Raw genomic sequence first — 19,242 nt, 5'->3', positions numbered from 1 at the left:
GATTCGGAGGCATCTCGGTCTCCGGTGGAAGTGGAACCAACGAGGCCCAGCGATGGGATTGGCCCATGTACCACGGCTCGTCCATGTGTCTGACGCCCACTGGGCCGTTTGGTCTCGTAGAACCATTCAGCATTCAGCGCTCTGAGTAGAACTATTTTGCTTCATAAAACGAGACAAATTACTCTCTGAGACCAACATAAGTTGTTTTTGTAGGCTGTTTTTCCGCCATAGCAACTCGTAAATGTCACGCTATCAGTTTATATGAGGTAACCGGTTGGAACATGATCATTTCCTGCAATTTATATAAAACAAAATGGGATCATTTCCATTACATGCTTACCACAAAGTAGAAATATCATACACTTGTCCAAAAGCTAAATAGCATGACCCTTCAGCATGCTTAACCAAACGCAGTCGCCTGCCGTGATGTTGTCGATTTTACGGATTAGGTATTCAGATCTCTTCCGCGCGGGTCAACTTGGTACCCAAAAAACGAGATTGATAGATTGAATTTGGGTTTTTCAGATCCAAAAGTTTGGTAACCGCTAGAGATGCTCTAACAAAATAAATGAAATCCTACTAGATTATCCAGCCTAAGCCCAGGCCCAAGTTGCGGCACCGCCATCGTAACAAGTTCATAAGTGCATTGTATGTATAGCTGTTCGTTTGCCACAAAGAACTCAAAACCACTCCATCGGCAACACGTTATCACACATATACTCTTGGGATGTCCACATCTCATAGAACATGCTGCCATAGCAATAAATGAAAGTGAATAAGTAGATGCTACATGCTTGGCTGCTCAGATAATACAAATCAACCCCACATAGATAGAGCTAAAAAACGCACATAAATAGGCTACATAGTACTTTAAACTAAAACCACAACAAGAATTACGAGGACATATGGAGTAGTGTTTATTATGAGACAAAGATAAATTTTTAGCATGTAACCCCAATTTATTTGGGAACTGGCTTAATGGTGTGGATAAAAAAATTAAAGATCATATTCGAATGGGAGTTTCGGCTTTCTGTTAGGCTATTTGGAACTGCAGAAATGATGTTGTTTTTAATCGATCAGGAGCTCCTCATTTTTTGCAGGTTATTTAGAAAGCCACGCACTGGATTCGGCTATTGGCTTTTCTGCTCCCATTGCACCAGCGGGAACCTTTGGCTGTTGGATGCACCCGTCTGGAGATGGTCTCACGTGATATCTTCAACCGGGCTAGCTGGCAGCCTGCTAGACGACTTAATGCATAGAATCGCTATGTTTGGTTTCTTTCGCTGGCTTATCTTTGTATCGACAATCTCCAATCTGTCGCACCAATGGCCCACGAGGTCCCACTGATGCTGGACGGATGGGTCGCAACGATCAACATCCCGCAAGGCTAGCTTCCCGGGCAGGGTGAGCCCGGAGAGTTTCCCCTGCAAGACCAGTCATCATGCCTCCGTGAAGACACTCACTGGCAAGACCATCATTTTGGAGGTTGAGAACTCTGACAGCATTGACAATGTCAAGGCCAGGGTCCGAGGCAAGGAGAGCATTCCCCCGCGACCACGGCCCAAGAAGTTTCATCCCGATAGGTACAAGGCATGCTACCCCCGCAACGCACCTAGCCCGCATAGTTGGGCTCCTCCCGGCAAGCCCCCGCCTGGGCGTACAGGTGGGGCAAGAGAACAGTGAAGACAGAGCATTAAATGCTCCAAAAAAGGCTAGAGCGGCGGGTGTAGTTTTACACAGTAAGGCTACGGCGGTTACCCTACATGACGTTTTATCCATTGTGTACAATAGATCATTCGCTGCATGAAGCACAGCATGGCTCGACTGAGCCACCTCACTTGATATCTCGACACGCAGTTAGCCGACGTGTCGCGTGGTAAAGATTGGCACCTGTGGTATCCCTTGAGTATAAAAAGAGGACCAATGCCACCGGCAAAAGGGTTCCAACTTAGCTCAAGTCAGTAGGCTCTAGCAACACAAGTAGCAAAATCCAGGAGCTTAATCCATTCATATCCAGTGAATACAAAACCAGAAGTAAGACGTAGGCTTTTACACCTCAGGGTGGACCGAACCTGGGTAAAATTCTCAGTGTCACGCCTCGTGTCATTGGCCACGCCGGCGATCGCCGGAGTGACCCCCACTGCTCACCACCGAACCAAAAAAGGGATGCTTGACATCCCCAGTGCCGGAGTTTCAGGCTCCGACACTATCGCTGAATTGTATGACTCGATATAACTTTGCAATAAAAATGGCTTTGTGGATCGCTTCATGCCCTCTTTTTTTTTTAAAAAAAAGCCCTGTACAACCTTTGGATTTAAACGGAGGGTCGGAAAAAACGCGCACTGCAGAAACTGATGAATGGCTTTGGCGTGTGCACGTAGCAGAATGTCGATCTCTACCGACTACCGGCCGTAACGTTGTTTGATAAAACAAAATCCATTCTAACCGGCGCGGCCTGGTGGTGGACGATGGGATGGGTCATGGGAATGGGACGGTGGCACGGCCACGACCCACGAGAGGCTGGCCACGCGACAAATCCCCAAGCCCACGGCATCTTCGCCTTCCAAGCACATTTGTGCTCTTCCCTTCCCTTCTTCCTCGGTTCCTCCTCCTCTCGCGCTCACACAATTTATACTCCTCCCCGCTAGTGCTAACAGCACTCACCGGGCTACTGGTGCGCTGTCCTATCCTCATCCCGCTCTCCCCTGGTGCCATCATGGCCATGGCCGCCACGTCCTGCGCGCTGCTCCCGGCCCTTGTCGCCGGCCGGCGCCGCGCGCCGTCCCGCCGGCGCGCGGCCTCGCCCGGCGTCGTCCGGTGCTCGCTCGACAGCAAGGTCTCCGACATGGCCGTCAACGGTGAGGACGAATCTCTCTCTGGGCCTCCTAACCCATGCCCAGCTGATATCGGAATGGTATTAGATAAGGCGAACTAGTTTATCCTTGTGAATATCCGCACACCGTGATTCCGGCACAGCTGTGTATTATGGAACCGAGAGTTTTGTGAATTACTAGTTGTAACTAAGCAGATCGTGGATTCGTGGGTATGTAGATAGCTCCACTTTTGGTTAAGCAGCTTGCGCTCAAGAACTGTGCAAGTAATCTTGGTTTGAGGAATGAGACAATCCTTTGTGATCCTTTTGCACACCGCAGTTTGATCAGAGTTGTGACTGGAATTGGGATTTGCTAACCGTACCTTGCTAAATTTGTGGATCAGTTGTAACCAGACTATGTTTGTAGTTACTAATTAGTTCGGTTATGGTTCAACAGCATTGTTCCTATAATCCTATTGCCAATGACCGGAAGAAATCTTGATTTCTGATTTTTTCTTTTGTTCTTTCCTTCTCTGTGTTGCAGCCCCAAAGGGACTGTTCCCGCCAGAGCCCGAGCACTACAGGGGCCCCAAGCTCAAGGTGGCCATCATAGGCGCCGGCCTCGCCGGCATGTCAACTGCGGTGGAGCTCCTGGATCAGGGCCATGAGGTTTGCTTATTCTGCCTTCCGCAGTGCCAAAATTGTGTTTCTCCATGAAAAACACTGCTGTTATAACCGAGTCTTGCAGGTTGATCTGTACGATACCCGGACGTTTATCGGTGGCAAGGTTGGTTCTTTTGTCGACAAGCAAGGAAACCATATTGAGATGGGGCTGCATGTTTTCTTCGGTTGTTACAGCAATCTTTTCCGCCTCATGAAGAAGGTACCATTTTCTTACCCTTGGACGGTTGGAGAAACACTTAGGCCTTGTTTGGTTCTAGGTTTTTTTTTTGGTGTTTTCTAGGGTATTATCCACTCCAAGCTGAAAAACACTAGAAACCCCAAATGGTTGTTTGGCAGGAAGGATTTAGAGAGGATTATCCCTAGTTTTCCCCCACAAAACACTCCTTTTTTTTACCAAATTAAAACACTTCTCATACTAGTTTTTTTTTTTTGGGTTTTTGAGAGTTTTAGGTGAACACCCAAACCCCTCAAATACCAAGACACTAGTGACTAAAAAATACACTAACACCAAACAAGGCCTTAGTGTCTAGTGTATTGTTAGTCTGTACTCATTTAAGTGACTATGGACATGATTAAGATTTACAACCTTAAAAGTTTGGAATTTGATGTCGTTATACTTCCTAGAGTTAAAATCAACTAAGTCTCTGTAGATCTTGCATAGAGAAAATATTACCCTTTTGTCTATATGAAGAGCGTATCATTTTGGGGCTTGTATGATTGGTACATGCATCTTATTGGCCTGATTTAATTTAACAGTAATTGCTGTTGACACTAAATCTTTTTATATTTCAGGTTGGGGCTGATAATAATCTACTAGTCAAGGAGCACACCCATACATTTGTGAATAGAGGGGGCAAAGTTGGTGGTATGTTCACTTCATATATCAGAGCGCCCACTACCTAGCAACTGTTAGAGAAATTATGCTCTTAGGCAGGCTGTAATATTAAAATCATTCTTGATTTTGAGTTGCTCTGCATTTGTGACACAAAGAAAAGTGAAGCATTCAATTGCGGTGTAATATAATTAATTATGAGGTTTAAATAAGTGCAATTGTTGTATGTTCTGTTAGCACTTTCCTGAGCAACACAAAAACTAGCTTTCTGTTTTGTCGTGTACTTTATTGGCCAAAGGCCAAAGCAACTGAACTAAATTTTGCCATATATTTATTGACTTAATATTCCTAAGTTTTTCATAGTGCCTTGTCTTGCTTTGCAGAGCTTGATTTTCGGTTCCCTGTGGGAGCTCCATTACATGGTATCCAAGCATTCCTACGAACTAACCAACTCCAGGTACTTACTTCATTTAGTTTTTTTGGTTTTCTACTATCACGCCAGTAACAAGAACATTAGCTCATATGATATTAATTTGGTTTTGATATTTTTCCATCATAGTTTGTAATTACACACTTCCATTTGTAATGTTCTCACCTTAAACCGTGTTGTTGTCATTCCCATGATTCTTGCAGTACCTGCTCTATTTCAATCTGCAACTATTCAACCATTTAAATGTAGTTTGGGCGTTGTTCCCCTCTAAACATCTTTTGTTCTGTTCATTTTGAAGTTTATCGATATGATATTTTCAGCCCATATGTCATTACTTTGTGAAAGTAGTATTCAGCACTCAGCACTCAAATTTCATTGGGTCACAGTGCAATCAGCTGAACTGTTTGTGTATGTTTCTGGAAAGTAGTTATAATTGTGTGTTAACTGTAGCAAGCTATTCCCTTTCAAAACAGATTGCAGTCATGATAAATTTCAGAAACAGTACAATTTGTTTCCACGTGTGTGTTCTGAAAATTTCTTCCATGTCATGGATAATCAAAGTGTTGTAAAGTCCTCAGCACTGCCTATTCGTGCTAATTCCTTAAATAGCAGAGCTAGTTCTTCCATATTGTCATATCTTCAGATAGAATGAGATTTGGATTGTTGTGTGCTAACCTGTGAATTATCTGTTGCGTGGAAAAACTTGTAACAAGTGGAACGTTCTATAACACTGAGCACAAAATAAGCACAGCACTGAAAATATTGTCAGTTCGCTCATTGCTTTAGTTCACTTCATACTTATTAATATGTTCTAGGTCTAATCATATGGATTACTTGAAATTATCTTGAATTATGTTGCAGGTTTATGATAAAGCAAGAAATGCAGTTGCTCTTGCCCTAAGCCCAGTTGTTCGAGCTCTTGTTGATCCAGATGGTGCATTGCAGCAAGTACGGGACTTGGATGATGTAAGAATTCCTCTTTTATTTCAGTGACATTAGCAGTGTGCATATATGCTCTGTATTTTAAATTTGGATTGAAGGTTACTAGTGCACTTAGTTCTATCTCATTTCATTGGAAACACTCTAGCATGTGCATGTATGGATTGCAGGACCGCTAGTCATGAAGTTTTCCCTTCATTGTGACTTGGTGCTAGACGATTTGTGAATCTGTAATTTCAATGTATACTTTTACAGGTAAGTTTCACTGATTGGTTCATGTCCAGAGGTGGTACTCGGGAGAGCATCACAAGAATGTGGGATCCTGTTGCTTATGCTCTTGGTTTCATCGACTGTGATAATATCAGTGCCCGTTGCATGCTTACAATTTTCACCCTGTTTGCCACAAAGACAGAGGCATCTTTGTTACGCATGCTAAAGGGCTCACCTGATGTTTACTTAAGTGGCCCAATAAAGAAGTACATAACAGACAGGGATGGTAGGTATGGTGACAGAGACCAATAATTCTCTTGAATTGTCTATGTTATACATATTTCTGTACCATTAAGATCTTGTGTCATGACAAATCCTTCAGGTTTCACTTGAGGTGGGGATGTAGAGAGGTTCTCTATGAAAAGTCACCTGATGGAGAGACCTATGTCAAAGGACTTCGTATCTCCAAGGTTAGCTTTTCGTCTATGTATCAGGATTCTGCTATGTGTGATTACAGATAGATCATACAAGACAAATATGCAATAGTGCGAACTTAAAACTTTTCTTAGTACTGGTGCTAACATTTCGTTTCATCTGGACATTTTAGGCTACAAGTAGTGAGATCATCAAAGCTGACGCATATGTTGCAGGTCATTTTTCTTCCATATTCATGTTGTACTTTGACAGAATTTGGTATTTGGTTTCTGACCTTTCATTTGGGTGCAGCTTGTGATGTCCCAGGGATCAAAAGACTTCTACCGTCGGAGTGGAGGCAATGGGATATGTTTGACAACATATACAAGTTAGATGGTGTCCCTGTAGTTACCGTTCAGCTTCGCTACAATGGATGGGTCACTGAAGTCCAAGACTTGGAGAAATCAAGGTAACTCGAAGTTCAGTGTTCTTTATCACTTCATTGTCTTTAGAATAGACCAATTAATATGTGCTGGCGCATACATGATGTTTCCAAGAAGAGTACATCTGTTTCTGCTAAAAGATTGTTGTGCAAATGTTAATTGCTTGCTGAGTGATTGTTTTCTTATCTTTGATTTAGACAACTGCAGAAGGCAGTTGGCTTGGATAATCTGCTCTATACTCCAGATGCGGACTTCTCCTGCTTTTCAGATCTTGCACTTTCATCTCCTGCTGACTACTACATTGAAGGACAAGGTTCCCTGATCCAGTAAGACTACCATTTAGCACTCCTGAGAATGTTCACTCTTTGACTGTTTGTTTGGAAACTCTGATTTGACAGTTTGTTCAGAAACTCTGATTTGTGTTCCCTGATCCAGTAAGTTTTATTTTTATTTTTTTGCAGAGCTGTGCTAACTCCCGGTGATCCTTACATGCCACTGACGAATGAGGAGATCATTAGCAAAGTTCAAAAACAGGTGCGTCTGTACAGAATTTAAATTGCTATTACTGTTTGATACAGATAATTTCATTTGCCATTACTAAAGCCCTCCTTTTAAAGCAGTTCCGTAGAATGCAGTTTCTATTGATTCTGTTTATCTTCAATCCTTTCAAACCGCACCTTGATGCTAATGCAGGTCTTAGATTTGTTTCCATCATCTCGTGGCTTGGAGGTTACATGGTCCAGCGTGGTAAAAATTGGGCAATCCTTGTACCGTGAGGCTCCTGGAAATGACCCATTTAGACCTGATCAGAAGACACCAGTTAAAAATTTCTTCCTATCTGGATCTTACACGAAACAGGTATTGTACTGTGTAAAACATTGGCTTGGTCCCAACCACCAACAACAGTCAATTGGCTATCATTCTCAATTGTGCTTTTTTCAATTTTTTGGATTCTGCATGTCATCCCGTTTAAGTGGAGAAATTGTTTACTAGATACTCCCAATATTGGATGATGCGTGCCTAAAAATCTTTAGGACATTGTGAATAATGATAACATGAAAATATGATCTTGTTTTTTTTTTGTTTGCAGGATTATATCGACAGCATGGAAGGAGCAACTCTCTCTGGCAGGCGAACAGCAGCCTACATCTGTGGCGCTGGAGAGGAGCTGTTAGCCATCCGAAAGAAGCTTGCTGTCGATGACAGTGAGAAGGCTTTGGGGAAGGTACAAGTGCTGCAGACAAGTTAAATCTTGTAATCACCCATACTGGAATGCCCAAAAACAAAGCTTCCAGGGTTGTAGGCGATTGCTGCAGCAATTTCTGTAAATCCTGTTTGAGCATTAGATTTGCCGCTGCCTCTTACCCTCGACACAGTTTGCCCCTTCGCTTGTTCCCATCATGCAATTTGCAACCAGGTGTCTAGGTGGCATACAGGATTACATCAGGCAGCGTGTATGTTTTCAGTTAGACTAAGACCAGTTATTGGCATTATTGATGTTTCATAATGCACATTTTCGAGAATTGTCATGAGAAATGTAAGAGTTTTGGTATAGTAAGATTTGTGGAACAGACTGCCCATGATCTTACTCTGTGTGGCTATAGCCATTTCCTAATATCAACTCCTGCACATCTATAAGGCAATGCTTTGTGGTTGTTACCTTGATATCATTATATTCGGGTTTCTGGAGAAATAAAGCGCGAAATGGTGAACTTGCTGGGTTTTTTTTTTTGCCTTCTATGTTGCAGAAAGCAAGCTACTAGTTAACTAGTGTCAAATTTCAAAAGATGTCTCCGCCGACTGGTTACCAGGAAATGCAACAATGATTTGGACGACGGGGGCAAAGAATGCCAAGTTGCGTGTCACTTGGAAGGCCTCACACACAAACCGATTTTATCATGCGACAATGGTAGCTTGTGTCTCCTTGTGAGCCACGTTCACATGGAATGGAGGCAAACAGAAAAATGGCGTCAAGCCTAACTGCCGGACCGTCTTCCCTTCCATCTCCTCGCCTGCCCAGCGGCGAGTTCAAGGTAAACAGCTTGGTTATCTCAAGTAATTGTCCCCCATTTTTTGCCTGATTGCCTCCAAATCATTTTTTGTCGCCTCTCTGGTTCTCTGTTCCTGCAGACCCGTCGCCTTCCCAGCGTCCGGTGCAGCTCCAGCTCGCCGGGTAGTGGCGACCAAGGTGGCGCACCGCCGGTCGTCAGGGCAGCGGTCAGCGCCGTCACTGAGCTCCTCAGGGCCCTATCTCCCAGCAAGAAGCCAAGGCAAATGGGTGAAGCCGTCGACACAGAGTTGGAGTTGCCTCGCAGCGTGGAGGATGTGGTTGCTGTTCTTGAAGCCGATTACCAGCGTGCTTATTTCCTCACCGGTATGTGCTTTGCAGCTTGCACTTTCATAGGAAATGGCTTCAAGCTTTGTGATATTTGAGTACCCAATGCAAAGTACGTGCTTAAGATTGCATAACAGCATAAGTTTTAATGAACATTTTTTTTGTTTCTGCAACTTAAATTTCAGGGAACTTCACTCTGGGCATATATGCTGAAGATTGTTTGTATGAAGATCCGACGATAAAATTCCGTGGTATGTATGATAGAGTAGCTTTTATTGTTTCATTTCATCCATGGAACTCTGTCAAGAAGCATCCAATCGGTGAACACTTGTATGCGAACAAGAATGAATTTTGTGATGTTAATTCACGCTTGTTCTTGATGTTAATTCACGCTTGTTCTTCTTCGTAGGAAGGTCTAAATACGCTCAGAATCTGGATTTGCTAGTACCCTTTTTGGACAGCCCTTCCCTCGAACTCGAGAGTATAGAAAAGGTAAAGATTCTTTGCTAAATCATACTATTACACAGTTTTTAGTAAAGTATCTGTATTGCATGTGTCATGCCTTTTCTTTTAGTTGTCATTTGTGCTGAACTGTAAATCATGCAGGGTCTGAGGGCTGAGACAAAGTCCATCATGGCAACATGGACACTGAGGTGCTTCTTCAAGCTTTTGGCATGATGATTAATTGCTGAATGTATTACCAATTATATATCCTTGTCATTTTTTCCGAACTTGACAGTTTTTTCTTGGTCTTGGATTAATGTCACTGCACTATTCGTAGGACATATTTGAGGCTCCCATGGAGGCCCCTCATCGCCATCAGAGGGAACACGACCTACGATTTAGACGAAGAATACAAGGTAACTAAAGGAGGGATAAAATAAAAAGCAACTCTGTAAAGCCATTTTTTTCTCTTTCTTGCGTATGATCATTCAGAGGTTGGAAATAGGTCAGTGTAATATGCGCTATGTTTCAGGTGGTCAGGCACGCCGAGAGCTGGGACGTTTCTGCGCTGGAGGCGATAGCTCAGTTGTTCGTCTCGGCGCCGAAGCAAACAGGCAGCTGAGCCGACGCTGTGGTGCTGCATCAGTGTATTTTGGCCACTGCCAACTGCCACTGGACAATGATTTGTTTTAGGGAAGCCACTGGACAACGGAATCGCGAAACAAAATGCCTCTCTAGGTGGGCAACCGCTACTTTCTTAATCACTTGATTCTTCAAAAATGCTGCTTACTCCGTTACATAATTCTTGTCAAAATATTACATGTATCTAGACGTTTTCAAAAAATGATATATCCATTTTTGGGCAAATTTGAGACAATAATTATGAAGACATGGCAACCACTGAATTCTTTAAAAAAATCATATTCTCTCTCCGTCCAAAAATAAATGACGTGGATGGAGGGAGTACATGGTGTGACAATTTTAGTTTTGTGGGTGGCAACTTTACTCTATGAGGGTGTCAACTTTATTTCTCTGCGGGTGATACTTTTACTCCGTGGCGCCGGAAGGCTAAGGAGCAAACGTTTAGTTACATGAGGTGTTCTGTGAGGATGAAAACTTTAGTCCGTGAGGATGACAACATTACCCGTCAAGTCGGAAGGCCAGAGAGCGAACGTTCGTTTCCTATTCCATTCCAAACATAAGTAGTGCACAAAGCAAATTAACGGTGCAAACAATACGGATGTTCTGTATATATATATATATATATATGAACAATTAAGGGTGTAAGAGAGCACACACACCAGCCGTGAACATGGTGGATACATGCAGCAGAGAACGAGTCCCCATCGGCCAGTTAGTTACGCATGTACATGTAGGGTCGGGAGCACTAGTTGATTACTGGCCACAAACTTCTTTCTTACCAAAAATAGAGACATGCATGAAGACTAGCTATATAAGCACTGATTGGTACTATTTGCAACAAGAAACTTCTAGTGCTATATATATTTAGCTAGAAGCATATACTGTTCAAGCAAATGCCATGGTGTCTTACAATTTGTCTCTCCTTGTGGCTCTTGTTCTTACCATCGTGTCGATTGTCCAATTAGGTCCCAACGAGGAGGCCATCAACAGTATCTGTTTGAACACATGGCATGAACAACGACGTCTTAGGGTTTTATTGGCCAACCTTGATGTACAACCAAACATTGATGTCCGCTAATTGGACAACCATCGATCAAGGTTTGGTTGGACACCAAGGTTTGCTAATTAATAACACCTTAAGTCATCGCTGTTCATCCCTCGCGTTCAAGCAGATACTATTGATGGCTTCGACGCTGGGACCTGATTGGACAACTGACATAATGGCAAGAACAAGCAAGATTTTCCAGTGACACCTTGAGGCATAGTTGTTCGATCATCCCTCAGTTTATTCCCTGCAACTACATCGAAGCAGCCTGCTACCTCACACTTCGTCAATGTCTTCGTTCACAGCCACGCCACAATCACCGCTCCACGGTGTCATCAGGCATGGCTGATTCACACCCCGCAATACCTCTCCATTCAGCCTGGATCCGATCGGCACCTTAACATCGGTGCTATGTCTCACATGGCCTCACACTCCAGTAACATATTTTCTCCTTCTCCATCTTTTTCTACTTTGCATTGTTCTACTCTCGTAACAACTCTAGACGCAAGGTCCATTGCGCTCAACTTGCATTGGTACTTCATTATCAATTGCCAAAAAACTTTGGTCCTTATGATCAGATATCTTCATTGTACGAATGATCTAAAAAGAAAAAGAAAAAGCTCAATCATCGTACACAAAAATTGCACACGGTCTGACCGAAGTAACCATATTCGAGCTATCGCACACGGTTGTTATTTGCAAACTATCTGGGAGGAGATGCGATCGTACTGATGGCTACCTGATGAGGCAGCACTTCGCCAGCCCGATTTTGTTGGCTGCATGCTTGTCTGGGTGCGGCAGATTAGGACATGTGCTCTTTTATGCTCATGACTATGTGGAGGAATTGGTAGGCCAGGAAGAATGAGGCGACCCATGGTAAACCGCTTCCGCCTACCGAGGGATCAAGGAAATTCCTATGTGGCTACATGACGTCCTTGATGAACATCAAGTTGAACCCTCTCATGGATGCTGTGAAGGGGAAGCGGCACATTCTAGACTTTACCCGCCGGGTGTCGCTGGCACCAAGACATGCACCTGCTATGAAAGTTTGGGAGAAACCCCCACAGGACTGGGTGAAGCTCAACGTTGACGGCTCGTTCCAAGCCTCGCTGCCGGCCGCAGGGGCATGCATGATTCTTAGAGATGACGAGGGGACAGTAATTTTAATTCTTCGCCTGTCGAGGACTGAACCGATGTTCTGATCCAACAGATGCTGAACTCTGCGCTTGCATGGAGGAGCTTGCCCTTGCGCTGCAAAGGAGCAATGCCCGATCGTCGTCAAAATTTATTGCATGGAGGTGCTGCATGCAAGGAGGGCCGTGGACAGATTGGTCTATTTATGCTTTTCTGTTTGAGGAGGTTAGAGGTCTACGGTCGCAAGGTTGACATGTGTCTTTTGTAAAAGGGGATAAATCGTAGAACCATGCGAGTCGTACTCTTGCGAACTTAGCTCGTTCGGAGTTGATTACCGGTGTTTGGCTGGTTCCGGTCCATCGTCTGTGATGGACCTGGTTCTCCAAGATGTAATGCTTTGATGCTTTAATAGATCCTCTTTACCTGCAAAAAAGAGAGGTCAATCCTAGGACCTGGTCAATCCCAATTTTCAAATTGAAAAATACACAAAAAGAAATCAAATCATGAGGGAACTGGCCATGCATCTAGCAAATTCTCTGAATATTTAGTTCATAACCACCATCAAGATACGAAAATGTTTAGTGACACCGTGGTGCCGTTGCTCCACCCGTGCATGTTGTGGATCCTCATCTTGGGTTATGTGATTAAATAACCTCCACACCAACAAATACGATATTTGAGTCAACGAGGGTATAGATTCCGGGAGGCCGCATGGAGTGACAGAGTTTGCAACAGCACATTTGGTTTTAACGATAACACGAACCGTGTATGCCATGATTAAACTTAGTAGTGGGATCTTTCTCCACATGCCACATTGAACAATCTTTTGTTAGAAAAGAAATATCCACTGGCTGGGTCAGACAACACAGCACAATGGTGGTTCTCAGTCAAGTTTTGGCCCAAGAATTAAAAAAAGTTGTGCCATCTCTTCCGATGGATGCCTTTTCCTCCGGAAATGGAAGCTTTTTATTGGTATCAATGGTGGGTGGGTAAAAATATTTCTGACAACTTGTTCGAGCTGGTTGCACGCCATCGAAACCAACTGACTGTCTGCCGGCTTGAGAAGTGTAGACCAAGTACAGATCCAGTGTGTGCAAAAATACAAAAACTGCGTTGGAGAAGTTAAATTCTTTCTAGGAGTATTAAAACTATTATTTCTATACATCCACATTGCCCAACATAAAGCTGCAACCCCGAACACAAGAAGTGCGCTCAATTTTTTTGTTAACACCCCGTAAGTAAGACCCAAACATATGAGCAACATCACGGGGAGGATAAAAAATAGAAACTATTTGGACCATTGACCACACAGATCGAGAGACATAACATCGGAAAAAAATGTGTCTAATGGTCTCATCGTCAGCACAGAGACTACAGTTTGAGCTTCCACTTTGACAAGTTGTCTTTCATAAGAGTGACCCCTGCCACAAAAGTCAAAGGAAAATTTTAATTTTTAGAGAAACCTTTAATCTCCATAACCATTTGTTAGATATCGGCATATCAACATGGACCAAGGCTGGTACATTGAATTGACCGAAAATAAACCTCTAGGGTGAATATTCCAATGAAACTCATCTTGGCCAGTAGATAGGTTCACGGTCATAAGGTGAGTCAAGAGGTCGGTCCAATCCACCAATTTAGGTCCGACAAGGTTTCGCCTGAAGGACACATTTGATGCGAAGGAAGCGAGAACATGTGCCAAGGTAACGTGTTTATTACGAACAATGAGGAATAAGAAAGGGTATTGTTCTCGAAGGGGGGACGACCACCGAGCCCAAACCTCTGTAAACTGCATGTACGCATCCAAAACCGTTCTCTATAGATTCTCAGCTACTAATGACCATGGGGTGGAGTTGCTCCATGTGTCCATGTTGCAAAAACACCACTCTCCGATGTAGCTGACTAAAGCCTTGCTCGGTAGAAGTGTATTTTTAGTTGTTCAACGAATACTCTTGGATCTCTTTCTACCCCAAAACACTGGTACGGTGAAGTGTTTAACTGGCACAAAAGTGGGTTGTTTTCTAGGAATATATTGAGTTTATCCATTGTAATCTAAACTTACTAAACGACTCATTCAAATTTTTGGTGTTTCTAAATTTGAACTCTTTGGATACTCTTGTACCAAGCAAGTCTGGAGTGCACGTTCCGAACTGAGTAAATTTTAAAAAATCATAGATTTTTTGTCACCTGTATTGCGGAACTACATTTGTTCCTAATTTGTTCGCGGAGCCACACCTTTTCGGGCTAATTGTAAGAGCTAGCCCAAAATATCTATCTTAGCGCATTTGATGTGATTTCCGACATATAGATCACACTTGTCAGGTGTCAAGTCGGATCCGACTTGACCTCTTAGCCCACCTTCCCTGGCCCCTTTCAAGGTCATACAACATCACCGTCAGGTCACTTTTGTCTCAGGTGAGTATCCGGGGTTGTGTAGATCGCCGTCACGCTGGAGGGGTTCTGGTGTTGTGGTCGTGCGATAGAAGTGGCATGAAAATTATGGTTCTCCGAAATTTATTTTTCAGAAAACGGCGGTGGGAAGAGAAACGAGAATATATGCGGTGGATAGGCATCCACGCGCGGGGACACGTGGATAGCCCGCGACCGGGCCGACGCGGGGCGCGCGACCAGCGCAGTTCATCTCTGCCTTCTCCGATTCCTCGAAAAAAATAAATCCAAAACAGATATATCCCCTCACTCTCGCGACCCAAACCAAAGATCACGCCGAGGAACGAAGCCGCGGCCGGGGAGGCTTCTGGAACCCTCTCTCGAAGATGCTGTCGTCGCTGTCGGCGTGGTTCGTGAACCCGCGGCGGAACCCGCTCGCCCGCCTCCACATGAAGACCGTCGCCTATCGCCTCAGCAACTACGGTCGGTGCCCCCGCCTCCCCAAAAATTCTAGGTTTAGATCGGAGTTCGCGCTTGCTGGATCGGCTCCGGGATCTGACACTGGTTCCTGTTCCGGCTAGGTCTGCGGTACGACGACCTCTACGACCCGTACAACGACCTGGACATCAAGGAGGCGCTGGCGCGGCTGCCGCGGGAGGTGGTGGACGCCCGCAACCAGCGCCTCAAGCGCGCCATGGACCTCTCCATGAAGCATCAGTACCTCCCCGACGACGTAAAGGTGAGAATACGCGTCCTTATAGCTCCCCGATGTGCCAGCAATTGGGAAATGATGAAATTTAATTTTGATCGTGGTAGTAAATTTTGTCGATTGCTGCGGGCTTAGGCGGATGTAGCTTACCGAGTTGGCCAGTTCCGGCAGTGCTGTATGCCTCTGTGGGAGGCTTGCGCCACGGGATGCAAATTACATGGAAAGCAAGTGGGTGAAGATTGGCAACTAGGAATGAGTCATAAACCATTGTAGATGCTTGTGAATTGAACATGAGGATGCTGTTGCAGAATGTCATTGTGGGTTTGGTTGTGGTTACAAAGTTGTTTGATTACTGCCGTTGTTCCAAACGTCCATTCTAGGCGACATACAGCTGTCATGATTAAGCCAAAGCTTCCAGGCTGAGCTTCTGTTCACCTCAGAGGTCCTTTGCAGTCAAAGACGGTGCCGATGAACACCTATGACCAACTGGCGGGCATCCTAGGGCTATTTCTTTTCACAACGCTTAGTTGTTTGTGAGTTGAGTATGTTTTTTTTTAATGTCTGCTCTGCCTTTTTTTTGTTAAGGTTATTTGCATTAATGTTCAATGCAATTACTCCTTGTTCCTTTGTTTAGTTGACGATATAATGTTTTTGTCCCCCTTTTTCATGTGGAGGGCATACTGAATTTAAATTTGAAGCCATAAGGTATATTACTTAATGAATTGGTATAGTGCATGAGAGCCTCAATATCAGTTATATATGGACATTGGGTTGTACTTTGACTATGAAGATTCTAGGAACACAAATTATCACAGGCATCCTCCTACCAACCACCACTTAATCATTTTTCAATTTTCCAGTATGCAACAAGGTACCAGTATATGTATCCTACATTCTGACATCATTGATTTTGTTTGGCAGGCATTACAGACACCTTTCAGGAGCTATCTAGCTGATATGCTGGCTCTGGTAAGTGTATTTTTATAGCTGATATCAATAACCTGCGCGCAAGATAGTTTAGACCCAGTACCACTGCTTTCACATTCACGGGAGTTTGTTATTTAGCCATCATCATTTGCTTGACCAGTTTTTTCGGGCATAATGTGTTTGTGGTAGTTTCTTTCATTACGTCTTAGCTTGTCATAGTCTGTATTACTTTCTCTATATCAAATTAGATAGTACACACTACACAGTAATAGTAAAAACAACTCAATTTAGTTAGATAGTCATTTTTTAGGGAATGCCATCATGTTATCTTTATTGATTACGGATAACGATTACATCGTCCACAAGAGCATCCAAGTTGTTGGTTTAGTTTGTGCAAGGCAAAAAGGAGCTTTGGAATGATTTTGCTGGCGCAGAAAGAAGACATGCATATCCCATTGTCTGAGTAATCTCCAAAGGATGGATCAATTTGAATACGGTTTTGCTATATCTAAGTTGCCTGATTTTTAGTTAGAGAATTTGATTCCTCAGCCATTGGATATGATTTGTCCTTTAAGATTCGAACGGATGATGAAAAAAGAAGGGTAAAATGAGATCTAGACACTAACCCAATGGCTCAGGTTTGTCAACTTAGATTTAAGCCTTTTGCTTAAAAATCAGGCAACTTAAATATAGCCACACCCATTTGAATATAGTCTTTTTTGCGAGTTGTTTCCTAATTCCTACTTAATGTCTCTGTGACTTTATGTGTGGACTTAAGTGTTATTGGGCTCCTCGTTTAAGACTGTCTTTTCTGTGCATTGTACTTCCCTATTCCTGTGTAGTATCTAATTTACCACAAAAACCTTTGTGCACATAGTGGAAAGGTTTTCCACTACAGGCACAACACCAAGATTTTTTTTTCTGAACTATAGGACTAGATCAAGGTCACAGTTCACAATTTATTCTATACTGGTGATTGTACAATGGAGTACGAGGCTGACGATATCATGGTTGTGATTTGTGCAGTACCCATTCTATTTCACTCCTTTCCTCTGTTGCCACTAGAATTATATTACATATGTATCTGATATTACTGCCAGAGGAATCCCTAGACTTCATTAGTTTTTTCTGGGGGGTTAGATCCACCCTTTAGTTAACTACTGCTTGATGCCTCAAATTTTTCAGGTGAAAAAGGAGAGAGCAGAGCGTGAAGCGCTGGGAGCACTTCCTCTCTACGAGAGAACCCTTCCATGATGTCCCTACTTTGTAGTGGCAGTTTTATTTTCCTTGTATATCACACAGTGCATGCAATGAAATGCAGTTATGATACTGTACCATGTATTATGCTAAACACAGTAATGTTGTATCTTGTTGTGATGCCCAGCAGAAGGTGTCCACCATATGTTATCCTGCTGATACTTGCCGTTCTAATGACTTAGATATAAAACTCCAAACAGCTGTGGGTATAAGCTGTGGTTCAGTTGAACAAGTTTGTCATTGATGCCCCTCCCTAAAGTTATATACTGTTTCCCTGCCTCTTATGAATTAATCTGATGGCCAATAAAGCTTTCTAATGGTTTATTCTGGATATCTTGGGTTGGAACTTTGCTGCGTTTTCTGAACTGATGACATGTTGAAGTCCGTTTGACGCTAATGCTGTGTTGGGAATAATTCGAGTTAGCACCAGTGTTCTTCAAAGAATTACGCCAAAGATGAAATCATATGTCAAACTTAATACTCTTCTGAATCCAAAGACTGCATTTCTTTCTATTCATATGAGAGTTTTAGATCTGGATATGACCATTTGAGTGGTTTGAATCATCATTGAATGTGCATCTGGGATTCTGGGTAGTTAACCATATGTACATATTCATACTGTACTGGATCTCGGCAGCAGGTGTCTCCAAATTTCAATGTGCTAATGATGTGGTCTCTATGGTGTACTACGAATGATGATCACTCAGGAGAATTGGATCTATCAAGCTGGGGAACTGTAAATGTTGCTGAACATGAAACATTACCAACTTTCCCTTTACACAGCTGAGCTTTCAGCTGGATGCTGGAATGAGTTTGGCATGTATATACAAAATCTTGTGTTGGCCTGACGCTGCAGAAAACTTCAAACCTCATAAAAGGTAAATTTGTATCCATCTGCAGAGTTTGCATGCTTCACATGCATGTGACTACCTAATCCATGTCGCTGGTTCCACAATCTCGTGGGAATATCTTAACTGAATACTCACCATGCGATATATCACAAATTAACAAACAAACGTCCATATCATGTTAGCGGCTTAGCGCTTACCCAGCCGGGTGATGTTGAAAACTTGGGTCCGACACTGATGTTAGCCTATGAATTAGCATTAGTAAAGCTCTCTCTTAAAAAAGTTTGAATTATCTAAATTTGCTAGGCTTGGTGCTTGTATAATCAAGTGTGCTCTAGTGCTGGATTGTGTTTTTGTCGCGCAGCTAGTCAGTGGTGTCTGAAACCCTGTCTCCCAGTGACGAATAAGGCCCTCATTTCCTGAAGAAAAAAAGAAGATTTGCCATGATGCAACATTGCTAATCTCTTCCCAATCCACAAACCATCTTGCTACCCACGTGAGAAAGTGGCAAGCTCATCGTTTTCATATCCATATCCGAAAATGATTAGCTTTTGTGTGGATGACATGGAGCTTTCACGTATCTGGATTGCTTACTCAAAAGGATCGGAGGGAATCAAAGCAGGGTCCTCCCCAACCTCCATTGTCCCAACAGTGCCTTGGCACATGACATGATCAGCCCCTCATGAACTGTGAAAAATTGTAGGGGTCCCCTCTCTCTCCTCTGCTTACGCTGTATCATGTACAGTACC

General features: G+C 43.3%; 3 protein-coding genes across 3 annotated transcripts; all 3 read left to right on the top strand.

Moving 5' to 3' along the window:
* Window positions 1–2,541: 2,541 nt before the first annotated feature.
* Window positions 2,542–8,408, top strand: LOC100836583 (zeta-carotene desaturase, chloroplastic/chromoplastic). The gene is made up of 14 exons (XM_003557358.4): window positions 2,542–2,858; window positions 3,357–3,481; window positions 3,561–3,695; window positions 4,289–4,361; window positions 4,712–4,785; window positions 5,620–5,724; window positions 5,953–6,197; window positions 6,290–6,377; window positions 6,515–6,557; window positions 6,634–6,790; window positions 6,962–7,090; window positions 7,226–7,298; window positions 7,458–7,622; window positions 7,855–8,408. The coding sequence occupies exons 1-14, from the start codon at window positions 2,717–2,719 to the stop codon at window positions 8,011–8,013; spliced, it is 1,713 nt and encodes a 570-aa protein (XP_003557406.1). The 5' UTR covers window positions 2,542–2,716; the 3' UTR covers window positions 8,014–8,408.
* Window positions 8,409–8,592: 184 nt separating this feature from the next.
* LOC100837510 lies at window positions 8,593–10,443 on the top strand. The gene is made up of 7 exons (XM_003557361.4): window positions 8,593–8,797; window positions 8,895–9,138; window positions 9,285–9,350; window positions 9,509–9,591; window positions 9,706–9,752; window positions 9,881–9,959; window positions 10,076–10,443. Exons 1-7 carry the CDS (start codon window positions 8,711–8,713, stop codon window positions 10,163–10,165), a joined length of 696 nt encoding a protein of 231 aa, XP_003557409.1. The 5' UTR covers window positions 8,593–8,710; the 3' UTR covers window positions 10,166–10,443.
* Window positions 10,444–14,954: 4,511 nt separating this feature from the next.
* On the top strand, window positions 14,955–17,937 carry LOC100836279 (cytochrome b-c1 complex subunit 7). Its single transcript, XM_003557357.4, has 4 exons — window positions 14,955–15,235; window positions 15,334–15,491; window positions 16,383–16,430; window positions 17,574–17,937. The coding sequence occupies exons 1-4, from the start codon at window positions 15,139–15,141 to the stop codon at window positions 17,640–17,642; spliced, it is 372 nt and encodes a 123-aa protein (XP_003557405.1). The 5' UTR covers window positions 14,955–15,138; the 3' UTR covers window positions 17,643–17,937.
* The last annotated feature ends 1,305 nt before the right edge of the window (window positions 17,938–19,242 follow it).

The sequence above is a fragment of the Brachypodium distachyon genome, chromosome 1, assembly GCF_000005505.3.
Source record: "Brachypodium distachyon strain Bd21 chromosome 1, Brachypodium_distachyon_v3.0, whole genome shotgun sequence".
Lineage (NCBI taxonomy): Eukaryota > Viridiplantae > Streptophyta > Magnoliopsida > Poales > Poaceae > Brachypodium > Brachypodium distachyon.
Note: the sequence above shows the minus strand (reverse complement) of the source record. Positions and strands in the feature narration are given on the sequence as shown.

Coding starts and splice junctions, on each gene's coding strand:
- LOC100837510 (XM_003557361.4), top strand. CDS start 8,711: ATGGAGGCAAACAGAAAAATGGCGTCAAGCCTAACTGCCGGACCGTCT. Junction 9,139..9,284: donor GCGTGCTTATTTCCTCACCG/GTATGTGCTTTG, acceptor CTTAAATTTCAG/GGAACTTCACTCTGGGCATA. Junction 9,592..9,705: donor AACTCGAGAGTATAGAAAAG/GTAAAGATTCTT, acceptor TAAATCATGCAG/GGTCTGAGGGCTGAGACAAA.
- LOC100836279 (XM_003557357.4), top strand. CDS start 15,139: ATGCTGTCGTCGCTGTCGGCGTGGTTCGTGAACCCGCGGCGGAACCCG. Junction 15,236..15,333: donor CTATCGCCTCAGCAACTACG/GTCGGTGCCCCC, acceptor TGTTCCGGCTAG/GTCTGCGGTACGACGACCTC. Junction 16,431..17,573: donor TAGCTGATATGCTGGCTCTG/GTAAGTGTATTT, acceptor CAAATTTTTCAG/GTGAAAAAGGAGAGAGCAGA.
- LOC100836583 (XM_003557358.4), top strand. CDS start 2,717: ATGGCCATGGCCGCCACGTCCTGCGCGCTGCTCCCGGCCCTTGTCGCC. Junction 4,362..4,711: donor TAGAGGGGGCAAAGTTGGTG/GTATGTTCACTT, acceptor CTTGCTTTGCAG/AGCTTGATTTTCGGTTCCCT. Junction 4,786..5,619: donor TACGAACTAACCAACTCCAG/GTACTTACTTCA, acceptor ATTATGTTGCAG/GTTTATGATAAAGCAAGAAA.